The following is a 22,473-nucleotide window of genomic DNA, read 5'->3' on the forward strand; positions in this document are numbered from 1 at the left end:
CGACACTAGACACACGAAGCGATACACGATATTTTTCGGCACAGTCGCAGCGACGCACGATATTTTGCGCGACAGTCGCGGCGACGCATGATATTTTGCGCGACAGTCGCGGCGACGCACGATATATTTAACACGATATATCGCCCTTGTGAAGTAGCCCAAAAGTCAATATATCGTGTTCAATATATCGTGCGTCCTCGCGACTGTCGCGCAATAGATCGTGCGTCGCCACGACTGTCGCGAAAATATCGTGCGTCGCCGCGACTGTCGCGAAAAATATCGTGTATTGCTTCGTGTGTCTAGTGTCGCGTTCAAAGGGCGACGCACGAAACACGAAGCGAGGCACGATATTTTGCGCGACAGTCGCGGCGACGCACGATATTTTGTTATTCAAATATCGCCCATATTATCCGAATCTCGTGTATCGCGGTCTAATTTCAGACCGCGACACTAGACACACGAAGCGATGCTCGATATTTTGCGCGACAGTCGCGGCGACGCACGATCTTTGTACTGTTCAAATATCGCTGTCATAATATCGCCTGGTGACTGTCGCGTTTTCAAAAATCAGGGGAGACAAAAAGGGGATATTTTTACGTCATCAAGCATGTGCATCACGTCGTATATATATCTTTTGATATAATATTATTTCATAATAATATTTATGTCTGATCAGCAATTAAAATGTTTATTATTGATTTAGCAACATAAATATTTAATATTACATAAATATTTTATATAAACGTATATTTGATGATAGGAAAATCGCTTGGAATAACGATTTTGCATATAACACTGAGTTCCCTAGGTTGAGTTATTAGTTGTTCGATCCTACGGTTCAACGTGAATTAGGTGCTTTTTGTTTAATTCAATGAGACATGCATACAAGTAACCGTGTGAACTTTATCTGAATATAATTATATAATAGCCATTTATATTATATCTGGAACCCTGTTAAGCAATATGAAACAAACGTTTTGTGCCCTTCAAAAGTGTTTTAGTTAGCCAATATAAATATTATAAAATTGTTGTTTGCACTGTATGCAGTTTTATTTATGCCGATAATTTATTTGATGAAGCATTATTATAGGTATTTAAAAGGTAAAACAATGCCAGCAACAGAAATACCGTCTAATTAAAGTATCAATAGACTGGACAATAATGTTGCTCGTCAATAATCTGGATAGCATATTAATGATGATTACACATGTACTGAAATAAATATTCTGGTTTCATTTTGATGTCTTACTTGAAGTTTAGCGTTATCTATAAATCTGCAATCCTATTTGATGTGATACAGATTATAATGATATATTGTCTTAACATTGATAGTAATTTTACTCCATTTGCATTGTTCAAATTTCTGAATAGTTTTAAACATATATCCTTGTCTATATATATATATCAAAATTATTATGAAAATTAATTAATTTGTACTCGGTTTACTAATGCTAGAATAATCTTGTATAAGTGTGTCGAGGGCAGCCATATTGATAATAAATGGTAAAAATTACTGTAACACCGTTAACAAAACGCGACAGTCGACACGCGATATTATTACTGCGATATTTGAACAAAACAAATAACGTGCGTCGCCGCGACTGTCGTGCAAAATATCGAGTATCGCTTCGTGTGTCTAGTGTCGCGATCTGAAATTAGACCGCGATACACGAGATTCGGATAATATGGGCGATATTTGAATAACAAAATATCGTGCGTCGCCGCGACAGTTGTGCAAAATATCTTGCGTCGCTTCGTGTTTCGTGCGTCGCCCTTTGAACGCGACACTAGACACACGAATCGATACACGATATTTTTCGGGACAGTCGCGGCGACGCACGATATTTTTCGCGACAGTCGCTGCGATGCACGATATTTTTGCGACAGTCGCGGCGACGCACGATATTTTGCGCGACAGTCGCGGCAACGCACGAAATATATAACACGATATATCGCCTTTTGGGCTACTTCACAAGGGCGATATATCGTGTTAAAGATATCGTGCGTCGCCGCGACCTTTGCGAAAAATATCGTGAATCGCTTCGTGTGTCTAGTGTCGCCCTTGATGAAAGAAGGGCGAGATTATAGATGGCCCTATCCGGTTTCCATATAAGACTCAAATATTTCGCGTGGTTTACCTTTTCAAGAATGAAGTGATGAAAATGTTGGGAGTATGACAGGTCTTCTTTTCTGTGTAATGCTAAGGATTTTACATTTAACAGGATGGAAATGCATCAAACAGACCTGCTTCCATCGACCAGCAGCGTCAATATCTTGCTTGAGGTTTTGGGCGTTAGAGTAGTTGTTGATATTTTTGTAGATGACACTTTTCTATGGTTTTGATGTGTGTGCTATTTAGTGTATTTGCGTTTGCATGCGTTCACATTTATTTTTTTATCCAGGGCAGTTTGTCGTTGTTCTAATAAGTGAAGTTGGTATGTTTAAGATGGTAGTTTCTCGAAAGTAACTATAAACATACCTACATCATTCGCATGGTATTTACGGTACACAATTGCAATCTAAAAAATACGGCCTTTGAAATAAACAATATTAATGAAACTATCTCGACAATATAGTTTGACGCGTTAAATAACGACGCCAACTGAAATCTAAAATTTGATTGTATCCATAAATAATGCACACGCACACACTGGTGTGTATCCTGGCTCGACATACTTTGGTTGAAAATGTCAAGTTTCTGCTTAGTTAAGTTCCTGAATTGTAATGTACATGAAGTAAAGGAAACCCGCACACTATCCATGTTGAGATATTGCTATGACAACATCATACTGATCTGAACATGTGTCTGCTTTTATTTCATTCCACAGGACGGCGGCGGTCCGGGCACCGTGACAAAGGTTTCCTCGTTAATTAAATCCGACTTTGTGTGGGTCATGTGGGACCAGGGCCTGGCACGTGCGTGGGACTACCTTATCGGCGTGCGCGGCAGATACGAGCTGTTAATATTAGAGGATTGACAGTAATTGCCCATGTCACCAACGAATTATGGCCTTATCGCAAATATTATCTGATGGAAAAATAAATATCCATGAGAACACAGAGTTATGAAATTTGCGTATATATTAGCCAATGGACATATAAACATAAGAGTACATATAGGCTGATGAACACTGTTTTTATGCGAAGTGTACGACTGGTACATATTGGACGATAAGAACTTAAATTTACCTATATAAACATGTCAATCAGTTATTAAAGGTAAGAATAGTTAATAAACTCACATAGTCTTATCAATTCATGGTTAAATAGATACATGGTAAATAAAATATTGTTGAATGATAATTAAATCCGTGCATCGGAAATTTTATAAATGGTAAATAAAACCAACTGTTGAAAGATGATTCAATCGATTCATTGGTAAAATGGAAAAGCAACCATGGACAAACTACGAGAATGAATTATCTTTACATGCATACTAGTAAATTGTGGTATGCTACATGTGTATATGCATACGTGTTCATTGTGTTATGCTACATTTTATATGCATACTAGTTAATTTTGCGCAATGCTACATTTTATATGCATACTAGTTAACTGTGGTATGCTACATTTGAGACTTAACGTTGTTCTCTTCAATATACATGTACTACAACAGATTAGAAAACATTCCATGTTTTAATATGATTTCTGCAAGCAATTATAAGTTTTGGTTCTACGTATTTATGCACGAAATATTTGGACGTGAAGACTTTATTTTAGTGTTATCCATCCAGAAACCTAGAACTTGTTTGATATGGAAGCATGATGGTGATGTTTAAATTGTTTGTACGTGAAATGTATTTATTAAGAGTTGTTATAAGGTAGCATAAACATAAATTCTGTAGCACAACTTCAATAACATAACTGTATTGTAATTATCCTCATACTTACTCTGAATACTTATAAAAAATAATAATTAAATATATATAATGTATGAACAAAAACGTTGTATTTATTTCATGCCGAAGCTGTCGACCTCACGGTCTTCATCAGCGGCCATTTTTTTCAAGATGTTACATTATTTCATTATATATAACATCTTGAATTAAAAAATGGCCGCTAATGAAGACCGTGAGGTCGAAAGCTTCGGCATAAAATAAATACAGCGTTTTTTTTATATAGTACAAGGCTTATAGTAGAGACTCTGATATATATATAATTAAAACATGGCTTAATTTGAATTCAGGAATTGAATTATTTAGCCCCCAAAGAACAACACAATGCATTTACTGTTTTATTGGGGGGGGGGGGGGGGGGGCATTCATCCAGGGAGTGACTCAGAGTGAAATAGCAACGTTGTGCATTCTACTCCAGTATGAGCCCCCCTAAAGAACATCTTGGAAACGAACTTGCCACCAAAGAAACGGTTTTGAAAATAATAACTTATTTCGTTTAGTTAGACAATACCTAGCCTTGTATCGGAACATAACGTTGATATAAAATAATTTGCATTGTCAAGTCATTAGATTACTGGTAGGCTAAGTAAGTAATTAAAAAAAATCTTTCTTCACGCCCTAATGTGGCCCTTAACCCATTTATGCCTAGCGTCTAGAAAAAAGGCCTATGCAAACAGCGTAGACCCAGATGAGACGCCGCATGATGCGGCGTCTCATCAGGGTCTGCGTTGTTTTCTTAAAGGAATTTCTAAATAAAGAAATAAATATACTAAACATCCCTAATTTTGGAAATAAATTGATCCAATGAAGAAGGATGGGAGAGCCCACTAGGCATAAATGGGTTGAAAAAGCAGTTGCCTACTCTGCCTAATGGGTAATCCGGGGCTGGTTAAAACGTGCGCTTTCATACAGCTAAGACGGTGAAAATCGACATTGATAAAAAATGAAATAGTGCGACCAAGTTGAATAACGTGTAGTTAAGACATTAATTATATGATGTAACCTCGGGTTATAACGCTTACCACATTTAACATTAGCGGATGGAAAAGCACTTGCCAAATGTTAAGCGAAATATTTCTTTGTTTCAAGGACCGCAAACAATTTCTCACTTGGTTTAAGTAGTTGATATTATTGGGAATAAAATAAAAATTTAACTAAAGGCTAATAGCAGTGTAGAATATTGCAATCCTCGGTTCTCGTTTATTAATTCGAGGATATTACATTTTTTTGTCAGCCGAAATATTTATGGACTTTCTGACTTGCATTAACAAAACAATCTCATTAGAATGGGGTTATAATTAGCAGCAGAAAAGTTACGATGGAATATGAACTTGTGTATGCACTGGCTATTTCTATCACTTCAGGCTTCGATTCTTTAAGGAATTTTCGAAATGAAATCCTAGAGCTTATGTTTTAAACGTTTCTTCATTTCTTGAAAGGCAATGGTCATTATAACGCCGACGTTATGAACATCAAACTTATATCTTCGACGTCCATGTAATTATAAAACCTACAAATTTATTGACACTTATTTGTTTATCAATTTGCCGTATCGACTTTAAGTCGTATTTATTGATTAATTACGTATCGATTTCCGCCGATAGGATCTTTGAACGTCAATCACGCTCACGTTAGGGCGGAACGTAAGCTAGTCGGCAACGTAACGCAAAAACTTTACGTCGAGTAATTTGTTTAATAGGGAAGAAAGTTGTCAGCAGATATATCCAATGTTGTTGATAACATCTTGAATTGTATACATGGGTTAGTGCATTGCACAAAGACTTTGGTATAATTCTGTAAATGGTTCTACCGTGAAACACTAGATTTGTGTAGGCTATTTTAATGAGGAATATGTATTGTGGATGATGTGTTGAATAAAATACATAGAATATGCATACAGGATATTCATTAAATATAATATCGTCAATATAACACTGGAAACGCGATATTCTGCTCAACCAGAATAGTTTCTATATAAGAATAAAGTAACTAAAGCATAACTGAACAGTGACAAGCAAAACAACATTTACATGCCAATAATTATATAACAAAGACGGACTTTGTTGTTGTCACAATACACGAATGAACTGTATATTGACCGGTCCACGTTTAGCCGCATTAACGTAACGTACGTACATTTGACGTTAACGCGACGACTGGCTAAGCGACGTGAGTACATACGTTTAGAGGGATTGCATTTGACCTGGCCTTAGGTGCATATATCAACTCGTGAAACAGTGAAAGATAGGACTACTCAAACGAACAACACCACACGTTATAAGCAGGTGTCGCGACACTTTTTGACAACAAAAAATTGGGCCGCGGTGAACTGGGGTTGCATTTTTGTTTTGTTTTCGGGGATGAGTGAAAATTGAAAAACAATGACTAGCTAGTGGCTGTGTCACCGTTCAAAGGATTGGGCGTTAAACATTAGTCAACAGATCGGGAATGTGATGTGGAGTTAATTGAGCAAATTAAATTAGGTCATTAATATTTCGAAGTAAACAAATACAACTGTGTTAGATTTGATATTTTCGTACCACTGCCAAGTCATGTTTTGGCTAACTGTTTGTATTGTGTTGAAATTTGGATTTTTAAGCAAAGAATGTGAAATAAATGTATAAAATATGTGTGCATAAAATAGCAAAATAAGGACGGTGTGGTTTAACATTTTATATAAATGAAGAGATTGTTACAAAGTATTACATGACTTACTGGTGAATTTTTAGCAATGTATGTGTAAATATGTAACATAAGGAAATACAACCATAGTTTTTAAATACAACCAAATTAAAGTACCCCAAACGGAGTTGAACTATTTCTACAATCAGCAGTGTATTCGCGATTTTAATGAAATGTTCTTGACATCAATGATGATGTTGGTCATTCTGGTGTCAGTGTCCGGGTTTAACGTCAACACAAGAAACGTCAAAGTATACAAGGAAACGGACGGCTCATATTTCGGATATTCGGTGGCCATTATGAAATTCAGAGGGAACTGGTACGTGCAAACTAATCAAAAAGAACTTCATTAAACTATAGATAACCTTATAGGATTGTTTTTGCCTGATACATGATTGTATTATTAAATGTCCATGGTGAAGTCAGTATAGTCAGCATTAATATATTGAATTCATGTGTGTTTGTTTTTTTCAATTAACGTCAAAGTCAGTTTACCCTTTGTACATTGAATTTTTCTGAAATTAGCAAACGCATCGTGGGGTAGATAAAACATTAAATTGCCCTATGCATGGGCAACAACACACAATACAAATATTAATACGGAAGTCCGTTCAACGTCATCACGTTTTCGTAAATCATAGATCTAAGGTGTACTTGTGTTTTTGAGGGAGGTTGACTCGATGAAATCAGAAACGGTATTCTTTCGTCTAATAACGTCTGATTCGTGACGTTACGTTAACGTAACATTACTTTCGTTTACATTGCAATCTATGAAAAGCGATCACAAGCTATCCGGTCGAAGTAGTCAATCATTTAGCTCGTAAATCTACGTCGACTCACCTTGCTACGTGTTGACACATTTGATGTTTAAACGCAATAATATTTAGCCCCGGGGGACCCTTTGCCTGTGCGTATGCGAAAAAGGAGATGATAGAATAGTGTTAATGGGGATCTTAACAGGAACTTTATATGTTGGGAGGTTTGAGTATTTTAGGATGTATTACTTACAAAGTTAAAGGTTTTGCGTATTGGAGAAAAAAAATTGCCTTTTAAAAATTTGTGCATTTTTAAACCAACAAACCAACATTTTGCTTACGGTAAACATGAAACCAATTAACCAAGCGAAAAAAACAAAGCCCTATTAAACTCTAACGTCCATTCAACGAACATGTTACCAACGAACTAATAAACCAATCAGCCTTCAAAATACATTAAAGAATAATCAAACTTACATCCAATAGCCAACCGAAAGACAAAAATACCAGAAACATGTCAAACAATTAACCAACAAAAACCATGAAGGAATTATCCAACTAAATTCCATTCAGCGAATCAAACGACAAAATCACCAGCAAAGTAATCGACACATTAACCAAGAACATCAAACCTATCATTCGCTTTTATGTGAGACGCCATCTGAGAAAACGGGGCTTAATGCATGTGCGTAAAGTGTCATCCCAGATCAGCCTGTGCAGTCCGCACAGGCTTATCAGGGACGACACTTTCCGCTTTTATGGTATTTTAAATTTCAAGGAAGTCCTTCCTTACCGAAAATCCAGTTAAGGCGGAAAGTGTCGTCCCTGATTAGCCTGTGCGGACAGCACAGGCTACTCTTGGATGACACTTTACGCACATGCATTAAGCCCCGTTTTCTCAGAACGCGACTCGTATAAACCAACTTATGAACAGTCAGTGAACAACCGAGCTATGACCATTAGTCTAATAAACATACAGTCGACCAACAACATACTAATTAATAATCAAAACAACCAACCAACTCTAAAACAACCACTCAACCAACGAATGACGGACTTAAAAGTAGCCAGTCTGATAACCAAACAACCATCAGTCCAGCCAGCCAACAGCAGAACAAATGTTCTAACTTACCAACCAAAAAAATTCTTTCTGAACCAACCAAAAACATCCTTTCAGAACCAATCAAACAACATCATTGAATCAAGGAGCAAACTAACCGATATACCTATCAAACAGCCCTATTATCACTCACCCAAGGTTCCATTTTAACAACACATTGTCTCACCCAGTCCTAGCTAAACAGTCATTTCGCCCCATTGGTGAAAAAGGTGTCATGATCCTTCATACTTAAATGTCACATAGTACCTGTTTGCACTAATGGGGCGATTTGTTTTGGAACAAAAGTAACCTTTTTAACTTGATGCATTTTTGCTAACTGTATTATATAAATGCACTCGTTTTCATGATTCCAGTTAACTTACATAAAGCTTTTAATTAAGTCACAACAAACATTTGCACGGTATACTTAGTATGTCTTCGGCGTGATGTTATGGGCTTGGTTATCATAAGTCCATCGTGCTCTAGGCTGTTTAAGCACATCCGCAATGACATCCGTATTTTGAATCGAATGAGTAACATTTTAAGCCAAATGAGTAACATATCAGGTTACCCGATTTCTCAATGAATATGAAACATGATACAGCGAGAATTGCAATAGAACGACAATTGTGATACATGGTTACACCTTATCGTACAATAAGTTCAATAACCTTGCAATATAGTGAACATGTAACGCACGTGTTCTTCATACAGATTATTTTAGTGACCGTTATTATGTGCACTTTATACCATTAGTGTTGCCACTTTGTTTGCAATAATGTTAATAAAACAATTTAATAATAAATAAAATACATTTTTAAGGGGAATGGTCCCTATTATAAATCATGAATGACGTCATAGGTCAAGAAAATACTATGTAAAACTTAATACCGTCCAAACTATCGATTTTTTGTACAGACAATTTCACATGTTTTATTTTGCATTTCGTAGTTTTGTATTTGCTTTGTCTAAAGTTTAAACGGCAAAGATTTCAGCTATTTGAAACGATTCAAATGTAAGTTGGATAATCATTTTGTCATTCTGGACAATTTTTTTTTGCTCGTGGGCGATATTGGTCATTTCCCAAGTAACCCGATGAAACGGGCGAGACAAATGCAAAGTTACTATACTGGAAAAAATAAATTTCAGTAATAAGTACCACTCGCATGTAAATACATCGGGGAGATTGATGGCTATCACATCATTAATTCACACCTTCACACCAGTACGGCAGATACAAATTTACACACAGCAACGTCGACTCTCAAAAACAACGTTTAACGCTTATAGTGCGACATCAACACCACGTTTGTCAGACGAAGTGACAGAAAACTCATAAAAAATTAAAGGTCACACAGGATCACATTTGATGGAATTTACTAACAAGCCCTTTTCGCTTGACTTGAACTGACTTCGGTCATATAATATTTCTCCCTTTTCACCGATTTGTTATGAATAGCTGAAGACATTTTTACAACTATTTGCCATGGACACCGGAGAATAAAACCCCTTCCAATTAATAATAATATTTACCGATCTTTTGTGGATAAACATGCTAACGTTTTGTAATCTAACAGGAAAAACCCGTTTACCATAACATATAGAACACAACATTCTGTAAATAGTTAAAATTGCAAATCTCACTTATCCATATTTATATATACCAATAGCATTGCTAAGTCGGTCTTTTCTAATGCATGCAATGGTATTCGCGACCGACCCAATGAACAGCATACAACGTCTTAATTATATGCGCCGTGCTCTTTGAAAATGGGGTGTAATGCATGTGCTTAACGTGGCGTCCCAGATTAGCTTGTGCAGTCCGCACAGGCTAATCAGGGACGACACTTTCCACATAAACTGGATTTTTACTAAGTAGAGAATATCTTTGACGAAAAATACATGTACTATAACAGTGGAAAGAGCAGTCCGCACAGGCTAATCTGGGACGCACTTTAAACCACATTTTCACAGAGCACGGCTCACATATAATACGTAATGCACAATGCATATTATATAGGGTGAACCTAAAGGACATATGCACGAGTATATCCGATGGAGAAGAGCTCAGCAGCCACAGTTATTTTAGTCTAAACCCTCGATGTTAAAGAATAACATTCAGTTTGTACCTATCTTGTTTATTGCTCACATATTATAATTGAACCTCGGTCTGGGAAAACGGGGCTAAATTCTTGTGCGTCAAGGATCGTCCCATATTAGCCTACACGGCCCGCATGTGCTAATATGGGAAGACACTTTCCGCTATTATGGTAGTTTTCGTTTCAAGGATGTATCTTCTTAGCGAATATGTAGTTTAGGTGGAAAGTGGTGTCATTGAATCTCGAATGATACTTTACGCACATGCATTAAACCTCGTTTTTCCAGAGCGAGACACGTATTAAAGATCGCCGACTTCTCTTATCGTGTACGTATATTTACAGGTTACTGGTTGGAGCGCCCAAGGCCAATGACCCTCTACAGGCCCCTGAGAGAATGGGGGCCGAGCTTGGTGTGCGCACCCCGGGCGTCCTGCACTACTGTCCGATAGACGGCACGGACACCAAGTGTTACCAAATACCCGTAGATCCAACAGGTATGGTGTTTAGGCTTTTCGTTAAATAAACGCAAAATTACGTGTTTAGGATTTTCGTTCAAAAATTGTGCCACAAAACGATTTCTATTTAAAAGACGAAAATGTATTAATTTTATGTAAACGCCATATATACTTGTAATTAATTTACCTCACTTACACTTCACACTAAACTACCGTAGACGCCACTATAGACGCTATACTAGATGCTATACTAGATGCTATACTAGACGCTATACAAGACGATATACAAGACGCTAAACTAGACGCTTTACTAGACGTTATACTAGACGCTATAATAGACGCTATACTAGACGCTATACAAGACGATATACTTGACGCTTTACTAGACGCTATAATAGACGCTATACTAGACGCTATACAAGACGATATACTTGACGCTTTACTAGACGCTTTACAATACGAATACTAGACGCTATACTAAACGCTAAACTAGCCGCTATACTAGACGCTATACAACGTCCCAGACGTCGTTTAAGGTAAGCCTGTGCAGTCCGCATAGGCTAATAAGGAACGACAATTTCCAACTTTACCGGATTTTCGTTAAGAGGAAATTTCCTTTAAACGAATTTTTCAATTTAAGCAGAAATAGGCGTCCCTGATTATTCTGTGCGGACTTCAAAAGTTTATCGCGGACGACACTACGCACATGTATGAAACCTCGTTTTAACATAGCTAGTTTTATACATATTATCCATTATGATTAACCGATTACTTCACTATTTTTCTCGTCATCGTTCACCACCCCAGTCTCGCCCAGTTGATGGATTTTGATTTTACAGTCACTTTTTGACTAGTTTATCTATGTATGATCATTGGTTCATTCACGGTGTATCATTTTATCCAAATACTCATCTGTAAACGTCATTGCACTTTACTATGCTAGAAAAAAGTGATTAAAATTACACATAAGTGCAAAGCACCCGGTGTATCCTTGTAGTGCAATGAAATGTAATGTGATATTGCGTAAGCATTATGTAAGGTACCAGTAATCCAACGAAATAAATAAGTAAATAAAGTGTAATGTAATTTGATCTAGTAATGTAATGTTATTTTGATGTAATTTGGTGTAATGTTTATGGTATTTTATGCACAGTGTATTTTATATAGTGATGTGTTATTGTTGTTGTGCGGTGTAGTGAATTTTAATGCAATGTAATGTAATTTAATTAAATTAAATGCATGCAATACCATAAAAGTTAATGTAGTGTAATTTAACGTTCTGAATAAGTATGAAAGCATAATTGCATACACTGGTCATGTTATATCATTTAGCATACTGCTGAAGTATTGAAGTTTACTAGCGTAATATAGGTTTATGAACTGTTATTTAGTGTACGATAGTTAACCCTTTCAGTGCGGGAACCGAATTTCAAAGGCCTTTGCAAACAGTTTGGATCCAGATGAGACGCCACAGAACGTGGCGTCTCATCAGGATCCAAACTGTTTGCTATTCTGATAGTATTCTTTAAAAAATCGAAGCAAATGCTTATTTTATAAATTCAGCAGACGACATTTTAGCAGAAGACAAATTTCCCAGCATGCAAAGGGTTAACTGATAACGGAGTAGTTTAATCATACAATTAGTTAGTATTACTGCAGTATTATTACCCGGTACATATGATCGGTGTACTTGTATGCGTTTATAGTTAAGTGCAAACTACGTGATACGGTGTCTTGCGGTATTCAATCTCTTGCGCGAGGGTTAAATCACCTATAAAATAAAATCCTACCAAATCTAATAGGATTTTCTTGTGATGGCAGAGATTGTATGTGAGAGCAAGAAACGACAACTCTGTGTCGAGATTGTGTGGTATTGTGTCAATCTCGACGCAGAGTTGTCGTTCCTTGCTCTCACATACAATCTCCTCCACGCAGAGTATTATATTTTGAAAAGTTGTATCATTGTTGTTTACAATTTAAAAATACATGCAGTGTATAAGTTGAGTTCATGTTAAAAAATATAAACCTAAATAAAAAAGTAAAAATAACAACGGTAAAATTATTATACAACGTTGCTAGGCTATCATCACGTGGTTGGTTATGAAGGTAGGTGTTTGATCCATCTATGCTGGTTGCAGTCAAATCTCTGCGCGGAGGTTGGTATTGTGTAGCGACCTTTATCAAAAATGCGCTGTAAATGAAAGGGTAAACTGCCCGCGAAATATTGTTTTGCCCCAAAAGCATGAGCCCGATCTTCAAAAGAGTAAACATGTATTTATTAAAATAAGCAACAGCAGAAAATTAAAAAGAACACACATATTAACAAATCTGGCATCCTGAAAAATAGTTCTGTTTGTTCTCTTCACTGTCGCTCAGTGTTCGTTCAAAGGTTATAGAGTGATGCTCAAAAATAGAAACATAACAAAGAACACCAAATCTTTATCACTGCTGGAGTTGGACTTCTTGTACTTAGCTATTCTTCTGAATGTCCGATATAAGTACCGGTATAGGAAGTTTAACTACAACCAATTCTGTTAAATGATGATTTGCATTCACAAATGGGACGAAAGGCGATTAGTCTATACATATCATAGAAAGGGTTACGACTCCGGTCTTACCTTCAAAGTCTTTAATGTTTATATGCAAATTCATTGGCTTTACTTATGTGCAGATTCAATTGCTATGCATATGTGCAGAATAATTTGTTATGTTTATATGCAGATTCATTTGCTATGCTTATATGCAAATTCATTTGCTAATATTATATGCAGATTCATTTGTTATGCTTATATGCAGATTCATTTGCTAAGCTTATATGAATTTTGATTTGAATTACTTCAATACGTTTTAAGTAATGAGCTGCACACTAAAATACACTACAGGTATTATTTTTCTCCACAAATAAACGAAAAACATTAATTTCATAATTACTGGGAAGTTATAATTTTCGTGTGGTTCTTTAAAGATGGAATTAACTATCTTCAATTTTATATAATTATAGAGTCTACACGAAATAAGCACAGGGCATTAATCATGAAAATATTAAAGAAAGAGTTATGGTTCGTTCTCTCTTCACTCCAACTCAAATTCAACGCCCCATACATTTATTATATTCCAAAACAAGGGGAAATAATTATCTACTTTTTCATTGCACTCATGCTCATATAAACTTATATTTTTCCTTTCAACTTATTGCTGTACTTTGACGGACCCGCTCGTTATTCATAAATAACGCTGTTGTGAATCATAAACTTTAAGATGTTCTGATGTTGCCGTAAAAAGGTCGTAAAACTGTTGTCCAGTGTACGCCTGATTAGACCAATTTGTCTGGGGCTAAAGTCAATGAACGTTGTCATTTGTCGACGACGAAACCTTACCAGTTTAGCAACACAGTTGCCTTCACACGTTGAGTTACTTGTATAGTATTTATAGAGGTGTTCAAACATAAAAAAGGTACCTTACTCTTTGTTAATACATGCATGTTTGGACTTCGTTAGAACTTGCATACACATAGATTTCTATTGTTACTCATCCTAAGAAACAGTTTAAGGAGACATACAGCAACCGTGCAATTTATCAAAAGTGACTTCATATACCTGTTTACATAGTTTTATCATGATTTGATTCAGCTGTTAGTATAAAACCAAATAGAGCCGCTTATTCCAAGTGCTGTTTTCGGGTCCCATTCCAAAATAAATAAAATGTGTTTATGCCCGACACGTAAATCGGATCGTTTTCAGTCATTTCGTCTATAAATTAACAACAAAGAACAGTAGATAGAAACCGGCCATGTGTTTTACAAGTTAATTAGAACAATTAAAAAATAACATGAAAAAGAACGAAAGTGGTCACCCATGATTCTTTTTCATTTAACATCTTGTCGTTATGTAATTTAACTAACACGGAATAGTGACGGCGTGTAACTTTTGCAGGTAATGTTGGATTCCGCCCAGGCGTTAGGCCGGACCGGAAGTACTTTGTGAACTCCAAAGACGACCAATGGTTGGGTGTAGCCCTTGACGTGTCCCCGAACAACGACCGATTTACGGTAAACCTAAAGATAAACTTCATGTTTTGCTATCATTGACACAAATTAGGATAGGGAAATTGGCTTAATTTGTTTTGTCTTGAACTTTTATAATACACGTCTAATTTCCCACTTAAATGATAATACACAGTCATTGAATGGCATGCAGAAATCTCCGAATCTTAACATTATTTCTCTGAATTTCTTGTGAATTTAGCGAAAGCTATCAGATGTTACAATCGTAACGGCACACCCATAAATTTATTTTGCGAATATAATATTTAACTCAACCTGCAGTACAAACTAGTTTAGGTTTGGTACAACAAAAAGTTTCGTCAAAACAATAGGATCTGTCGGGTTCATAGAAACAATTAATTTGCGTACGCCTTAGGTCAAGTTCAGTGTTTGTGGTCGTAAATAAAAAAGTTCCGAGTTGTTTTTTGATGGATTATCAATCTTAACCCTTTGAATGCTGGGTAATTTGTCTTCTGCTAAAATGTCGTCTGCTGAACTTCTAAAATTAGCATTTTCTTAGATTTTTTTCAAAGAATACTATCAGAATAGCAAACAGTTTGGATCCTGATGAGACGCCACGTTCTGTGGCGTCTCATCAGGATCCAAACTGTTTGCAAAGGCCTTCAAAATTCGGTTCCCGCACTGAAAGGGTTAAGTGCTTTTTTCAGAAAAGTTTTCATTTGTGCACGCATCAAAATCTTTAACAAAAAAAGAACGGTAGTAAACAAAAAAAGCACACAAATATTTAGTATGTCGAGAAAAATAGCAATCATTTGAAAATGCGTTTGTCAAAGAAATGAAAATAAGTCGGAAAGCTGATTACACATTGGGCTTACTAACATTCTAGAGTTCAAAAATTACATAAAAAAAACAGTATGAACACAGTATTTACATAAATTCCTCAATTTTCCATGAACTTGATACATACTACATGTATATACAATTATTTATCCACTCTTCGATGCATAAAAAGCCGCATTAACGGTAAATGCAAATGACATATTTCTGTTTACAATTTAATTAAATATAATCTTTATATTTGCCAAGGTGTGTGCGCACCGCTGGAAGAACGCGTTCTTCTACTCGCAGGGCATGTTGTACATGCAGGGCATGTGCTATGAGCTTGACACCTCCTTCCAGACCCGGGCCATGCCCCTACTCGTCGACTCAGACGTTGGCAATCTGATACACTCGCAAGAACGTTGGCCCATCTGGGCCTATGGCTCCATGGGGCAGTCGGCGCAATATACAAAGGTAAAAGTTGAACTTATTTTTTGAGTCGTGTTCTGAGAAAACTGGGCATAATGCATGTGCAATCCACACAGGCTAAGCAGGGACGACACTTTCCGTTTTATGACATTTTCATTTGAATGATGTCTCTTCTTAGCAAAAATCCTATTAAGGCGGAAAGGGTCGCCCCAGATTAGTCTGTGCGGACTGCACAGGCTTATCTGGGACGACAATTTATGCACATGCATTATGCCCAGTTTTCTCAGAACACGACTCATTTATTCTTCATGATAGATTAATAATTCAGTTCGCCATGCTCTGGGAACACTGGACGTTTTCTGGTTTTAAAAGTTACGTCCCAGATTAGCCTGTGCAGTAAAAGTTACGTCCCAGATTAGCCTGTGCAGTCCGCAAAAGCTAATCAGGGACAACATTTTCCGCCTACACTCAATTTTTGTTAAGAAGAGACCTCCTTTAAACGAAATATTCCATTAAAGCAAAAAGTGTAGTCCCTGATTAGCCTGTGCGGACTGAATTAAAGCCATTTTGCCAGAGTGAGGCTTAATTGTTGACCAACCCTCTTTCCGATGGTAGTGAAGGTCCTAATTGTTGATCAACCCTCTTTCCGATGGTAGTGAAGGTCCTAATTGTTGACCAACCCTCTTTCCGATGGTAGTGAAGGTCCTAATTGTTGACCAGCCCTCTTTCCGATGGGAGTGAAGGTCCTAATTGTTGACCAACCCTCTTTCCGATGGTAGTGAAGGTCCTAATTGTTGACCAACCCTCTTTCCGATGGTAGTGAAGGTCCTAATTGTTGACCAACCCTCTTTCCGATGGTAGTGAAGGTCCTAATTGTTGACCAATCCTCTTTCCGATGGTAGTGAAGGTCCGAGTGGTTCATATCGGTGCACTATTGGTCGTCCGATAGCATATTTGTGTTACGTGAAAGTAAAAAATTGTAATTTTCCAGAGAAATGCAACTTCGTGTATATAAACATATAGGCAGTTTGGTTGAGTTTGTTTTGATATCAACAAATGTATGGTTCTTTTAAGCAAACAACTTTTGGACATGTGTCGCATTTTAGTCAACGTGAAACTGTTGTTGGGTGATGAAACATTTCTATATAAATACATTTGTCTCACTCTGCTTTTTTCACCGAGGTAATTTGGTGCAGCTTTTGTTTGTTTGAAAAATAAGTGGAATCTTGTAAAAAAAACATTGGACTGCGGTGGAATTTGAGAGTTATGTCTGTAAACGTTTGTTTCCATATAGCCCTATAGATGGGTCAGTCAATATAGACGAAAAGTTTTTATTAAAGTTTTCTTGCTTCATGGGCTTTCATTTGGGAGTTCATTATTGAGAAAAGGGAGTAAACCTAAAAAATAAATCAACAACTATGTTTGTTATCTGTTCCTAAAATATATAGTATATTTTAATTGTTAACTATATATTTTACAGAACGGGGACGCTGTGGTTATGGGAGCTCCTGGACTGAACGACTGGCAAGGTACGGATATACTGAAGAAAGTATTAAAATGTCTGTTTAAACATATTTGAGTCGTGTTCTAAGAAAACTGGGCTTAATGCATGTGCGTAAAGTGTCGTCCCAGATTAGCCTGTGCAGTCCGCACAGGCTATTCAGGGACGACACTTTCCGTTTTTATGGTATTTTTAGTTTCAAGGAAGTCCCTCCTTACCGAAAATCAAGTTTAGGCGTAAAGTGTCGTCCCTGATTAGCCAGTGCGGACTTAACAGGCTAAACTGGGACGACACTTGACGCACATGCATTAAGCCCGGTTTTCTCAGAACAAGGCTCATATATTGCGTCAAACATAACACATTACAATCATGTGCATATCAAACCATGATAAAACATTTCATGGATTAGCAATATGTATCCGAAAGTCATGGATGCTATTGTTAGAAGACCATTTTGTCGTTTCGTTCTTTTACGTTGTTTTTTTAAAACTCAAAACTAATTTTCGCTTATAAAATATTGTATTATACAACAATAGTGTACATTTACCTATTTGATATATGTTCAAACTTTATTTTAAAAAATCTATTTAATTGCATCACAACATTCCTAACACACTTTGACCACTTACAGATAGATACTATGTACTTTTGTTTTAAACGTTTGCAATTTTATCGTACATAAACTAACTATAATATTAATATATGTTATCAATGTTTGTTTTGAGTAAACGAGCGTCAATATCTATATTCTAAAGGAGGATTTGTGACCGAAGACAACTTCCGGAATAATTATACAATTCAACCGTTTCAAGACGACAGGAGAAATTGGTTGCTAGGTATGTATTTTCATTTTAAATGAAAAAACGAGATAACATACACTGCCTGCTCAGCTTAAGGGATGTACATATCAATGCAATACTATACTGGATGGCAGTCCGACATGTTCAAAGTTTTGATTTTTTTCTTTCTTATCATTTCTCACAAGATCGCTTTTATGTTTATAAGTTTTTAGCATAAATACCAACGACGAAGATACATAGAAGAAAGCAAATGATGATTTACTTTTATCCCATTTTCAACGCGACATTGACGGTACAACACCTTATGGAATATACTAGCCTGTATTCAACCTTGTGGGATGTACCTGTCGCGTGCACGGACTACTTTTTACTTTACCACTGAATGATTTTTCATAAGAAATAAAGTCGAGAAAATTTAAGCTTCAAAATTATACGACCTTCAACCTTTAAATCTAGTCATATGACATAATTGTTCGACACTTTAGCTTCAAAATTTTACGACCTGCAACCTTTAAATCTAGTCCTATGACATAAATTTTCGCCATCCGTTTAATGATCAGCTGATTGATGGCGTCATAAAATGACATACTTATTTCGTCATTTTCCCCAATTTTTTTGACGATTTATTATAAACGTGACTTATTTCACATGTACATGTAATCTATATCGACATATTTGAATTGTCAATTTATCACATTTTTCTTATTTCGTGTAATGTGCATTGTTTATAATCCATGCATAATTATACTTGACATTTAAGAATATACAACAAGCCATACAAATATCTCACAATTCAGAAATAATCTGCAATATTATCTTTCCGATTTAATTCACGTTAGGCATAAAGCTGTGTTGTATAAGATGGTAAAAATAGCACCACACTGTAATTCGGAACGTCCCATTTTGTATACGGGTATTATCCACTCATTTATCTGTTGTGTAATGGAATGTTTTCCATCCTTTGTGTATTTATATATTAAATAATTTTCTTGTACAATAAGGGCATTTACCATAGAAAAATAAAGCATTGTGCAAGTCTAAACATAATTATGTTTGTATGCAGCAATCTGCAAATGCGACCGAGTTTACAAACGGCTATTATTTGATAAACTGCTCCGGTTCATTTTAACAGCAGTAATGTACATAGAGTACATGACGTAGCGTGTGACGAAGGAGAAAGTGTATTGAGTTCATAAACTCATTTAAATATAGTGATAGGATGACATAAGGGTCTTTATTTAACTATGCTAAAATAAGTATTTAAGACCCTAGATGCAAAATCGTCAATTATTGAGATAATTAGATTATTAGATGGATTTTAAAGCATAATTACAGGTAAGATACTAGTTTGAACGTGTTTTGGTTTTTGTTTGTACTTTTGTCGTTCCCTGTTCTCGGGGAAATGATTTTAACATGGGCGCCATTGATGCATCGGATCACACACGGCATACCCATAACATTATATAAAAAACACGTTCTGCGCGTCCTTAAATTCGTCGTCCGAAGTCGGAAAACGTATTGCCCTGTATATTAAGTCAAATAATGTGTCAGTCGCTGCAATTGTCTGTTTGCTCGTCGAAATTGTCGAAAATGATGTACATGTATGTCGACATCGACATTTTGTCAGGAGCAATCGCCACCATATTGGATTTTGATCATTTTCTTTCGAATATAAAATGAATTATAGTAAAGTAAAATCTTCTTTTCGCGGTCGTAATGTGTTAAAATTCGCATGCTGCGTAAAATTGAATCGAGGCATATGGTGAAATTTTTAATCGTTTTACAGTTTGTGTGTGAATTTTTTAAAGACTATTTTGCGTACTAGAACATATACATTTATATCACTACGCATGGTTACATTCGTTAGATTTTAAGCGCTTTTAAGAATGAATTAAAATTATTGTTAAGGTTATAAGATCTATTTATGTTAAATGTCACGTTGAAAAAAAAAATCAAATGGGATAAGTAGAATACTAGGATGAGCGTTGAATACAGAGAAGTTTATGTTGCTCGGCTCGAACACCGAAAGCGCTCGCCAAGGCTCGCGCTCCCGGCGTTCTATGCCTCGCAACATAAACTTCTCTGTATTCAACGCTAACCTAGTATTCTCTATGGGTACTGAAATTATGCATTTATCATACCACCGCATTGATATCTGCTTGATATAACGTTGCCTGATATATTTTTTTATATCATGGTCAACAGGAAGTTCTTATATCAGTCAATGTTTGGAGTTACGTGGGATTTGCAATAAAGTCAACAATTTCTATCAACATTAGTCAGGTTCAACAAAACAAACAATTTGATACCAAGAACGCATATATTTTATTCAAGTTTAAAGTCATAAATCACAAAAACGTTTTTTAAAAAAAAATAACCACAGACCGCACTACAAAGTTAAATGACGTCATCAATGGGACAATAAGTCTTAAATATCGATATAGTCATTGCACTCGCAAGTGTTGCACAGAAAGTCAAGGCAAATGATAACTGTATGCTAATCCTCAACGTTTTAACAAACGATTTTACACGCTTATGTCAATATTGACACCATCATCAAAATGTCAATTTCAATACACATCTCCTAAATGGCGTCTCCAAACTATTCGGTGATGTGTGTTCTTCGATTAAATTTGTCGCTGCAGTCCATTCCTGATCTCCAATTCAAGACGTTTATAATTAAAGCGGGTGTACTCTTCTCATTCGTAGTGCAAACAACTTTATTTCTCTATACGATGTTTAAAATAAGCGATTATTCGTGTCGTCTTTTCGAACGCCGTTGCTACATTTATGTCAACGTGTAAAAGCCGGATCAGCAAAATCAGCGGGGATCCGTACATTTTAAATATAAAAAATGGATTGTTTTGCAGATTTTTAGAAACATGTGGTATGATAAACAGAAAAACAGGTTACTGTCCCATCGTTTTGTAATATATCAGGCTCGGCACGAATAAAATAACGGCTCGGCAAGCCTCGCCGTTATATTATTCTAAGCCTTGCCTGATATATTACAAAACGATGGGACAGTAACCTGTTATTCTCTAAATATCGTCATTTATTGAGGCATAGTTATAGTCTTCTAAAGCTTTTCTAACACAATCAAATATTTGCATCAATATAATCTCAACTTAACTAACTGTTGTTTTAGAAATACAATATGATATATGACAAATGAGATAAAGTGAGTTTTCTTTTGTTTTAGCTCGTTTTTCTTGAAGATTCAGAAGTGGCGGGTTTACATTCAGAACAACTGTTTACGTTTCAAATATAAAACTAAAGTAAAATCTAGAAGAACCAAAAAAACACAAATTGTGTATTATCATGATTAATAAGAAAGTATACCTCGAAAAAACTAGTTCCATTCTGACATCTTTGGTTCACATTCAGCTTCTAGATTCACGTGCATATTTGTATGTGCTATTTGTGCTTTCTTAATAGTGACCTAACTTTAACATATCATATTATAATTTATATAAAGGCTGCGCTCTTGTCGTTTCAGGCTATACTGTGGCGACAGCCAAGTTAACGCAGAACAACGTCAATTACGTCATCGCCGGATCACCGCGCGCCAATCTTAATGGCAGCGTAAGTTTTCGGAAGGATATGTGTATGCTTAAAAAGCTTTTTCTATTTCGGCCTACTGTTTACATGAATTAACTCAGTAGTTACTAAATTGTGCTAAAATATAGCTGAAAAGGATAATAACGGTTTCTATAAAAAATGACTCTGCGAATTGAGTCTAGTTCACTACACTTTGACTTATTGTTTATGACAAGGCAGTGTTTTTGTGTGTTTCGTCTCATGTTCCGAATGTATATTTTATGAAAAATAACACATTAATCGACTTTTATTTAGCCAATCAAATGAGTTTTGATATACACGATCATCACCTTATAGAAGATTGTTATATTTAACGCCCTAATTCTTGTTCATGG

At 36.1% G+C, this 22,473-nt stretch overlaps 1 protein-coding gene across 1 annotated transcript in view; it reads left to right on the forward strand.

Annotated features, from left to right (window-relative positions):
• The window catches only part of LOC127854692 (integrin alpha-9-like), a 69,098-nt gene that overhangs the window by 33,948 nt on the left and 12,677 nt on the right, over positions 1-22,473 (forward strand). The window contains exons 8-14 of the mRNA XM_052389750.1: positions 2,829-2,959; positions 10,874-11,025; positions 14,919-15,034; positions 16,076-16,282; positions 17,718-17,766; positions 18,494-18,574; positions 22,038-22,123. Of these exons, the coding sequence (XP_052245710.1) occupies positions 2,829-2,959; positions 10,874-11,025; positions 14,919-15,034; positions 16,076-16,282; positions 17,718-17,766; positions 18,494-18,574; positions 22,038-22,123 (822 nt within the window). The remainder of the gene's footprint in view (positions 1-2,828; positions 2,960-10,873; positions 11,026-14,918; positions 15,035-16,075; positions 16,283-17,717; positions 17,767-18,493; positions 18,575-22,037; positions 22,124-22,473) is intronic.

Source organism: Dreissena polymorpha, chromosome 13 (genome assembly GCF_020536995.1).
Source record: "Dreissena polymorpha isolate Duluth1 chromosome 13, UMN_Dpol_1.0, whole genome shotgun sequence".
Taxonomy (NCBI): domain Eukaryota; kingdom Metazoa; phylum Mollusca; class Bivalvia; order Myida; family Dreissenidae; genus Dreissena; species Dreissena polymorpha.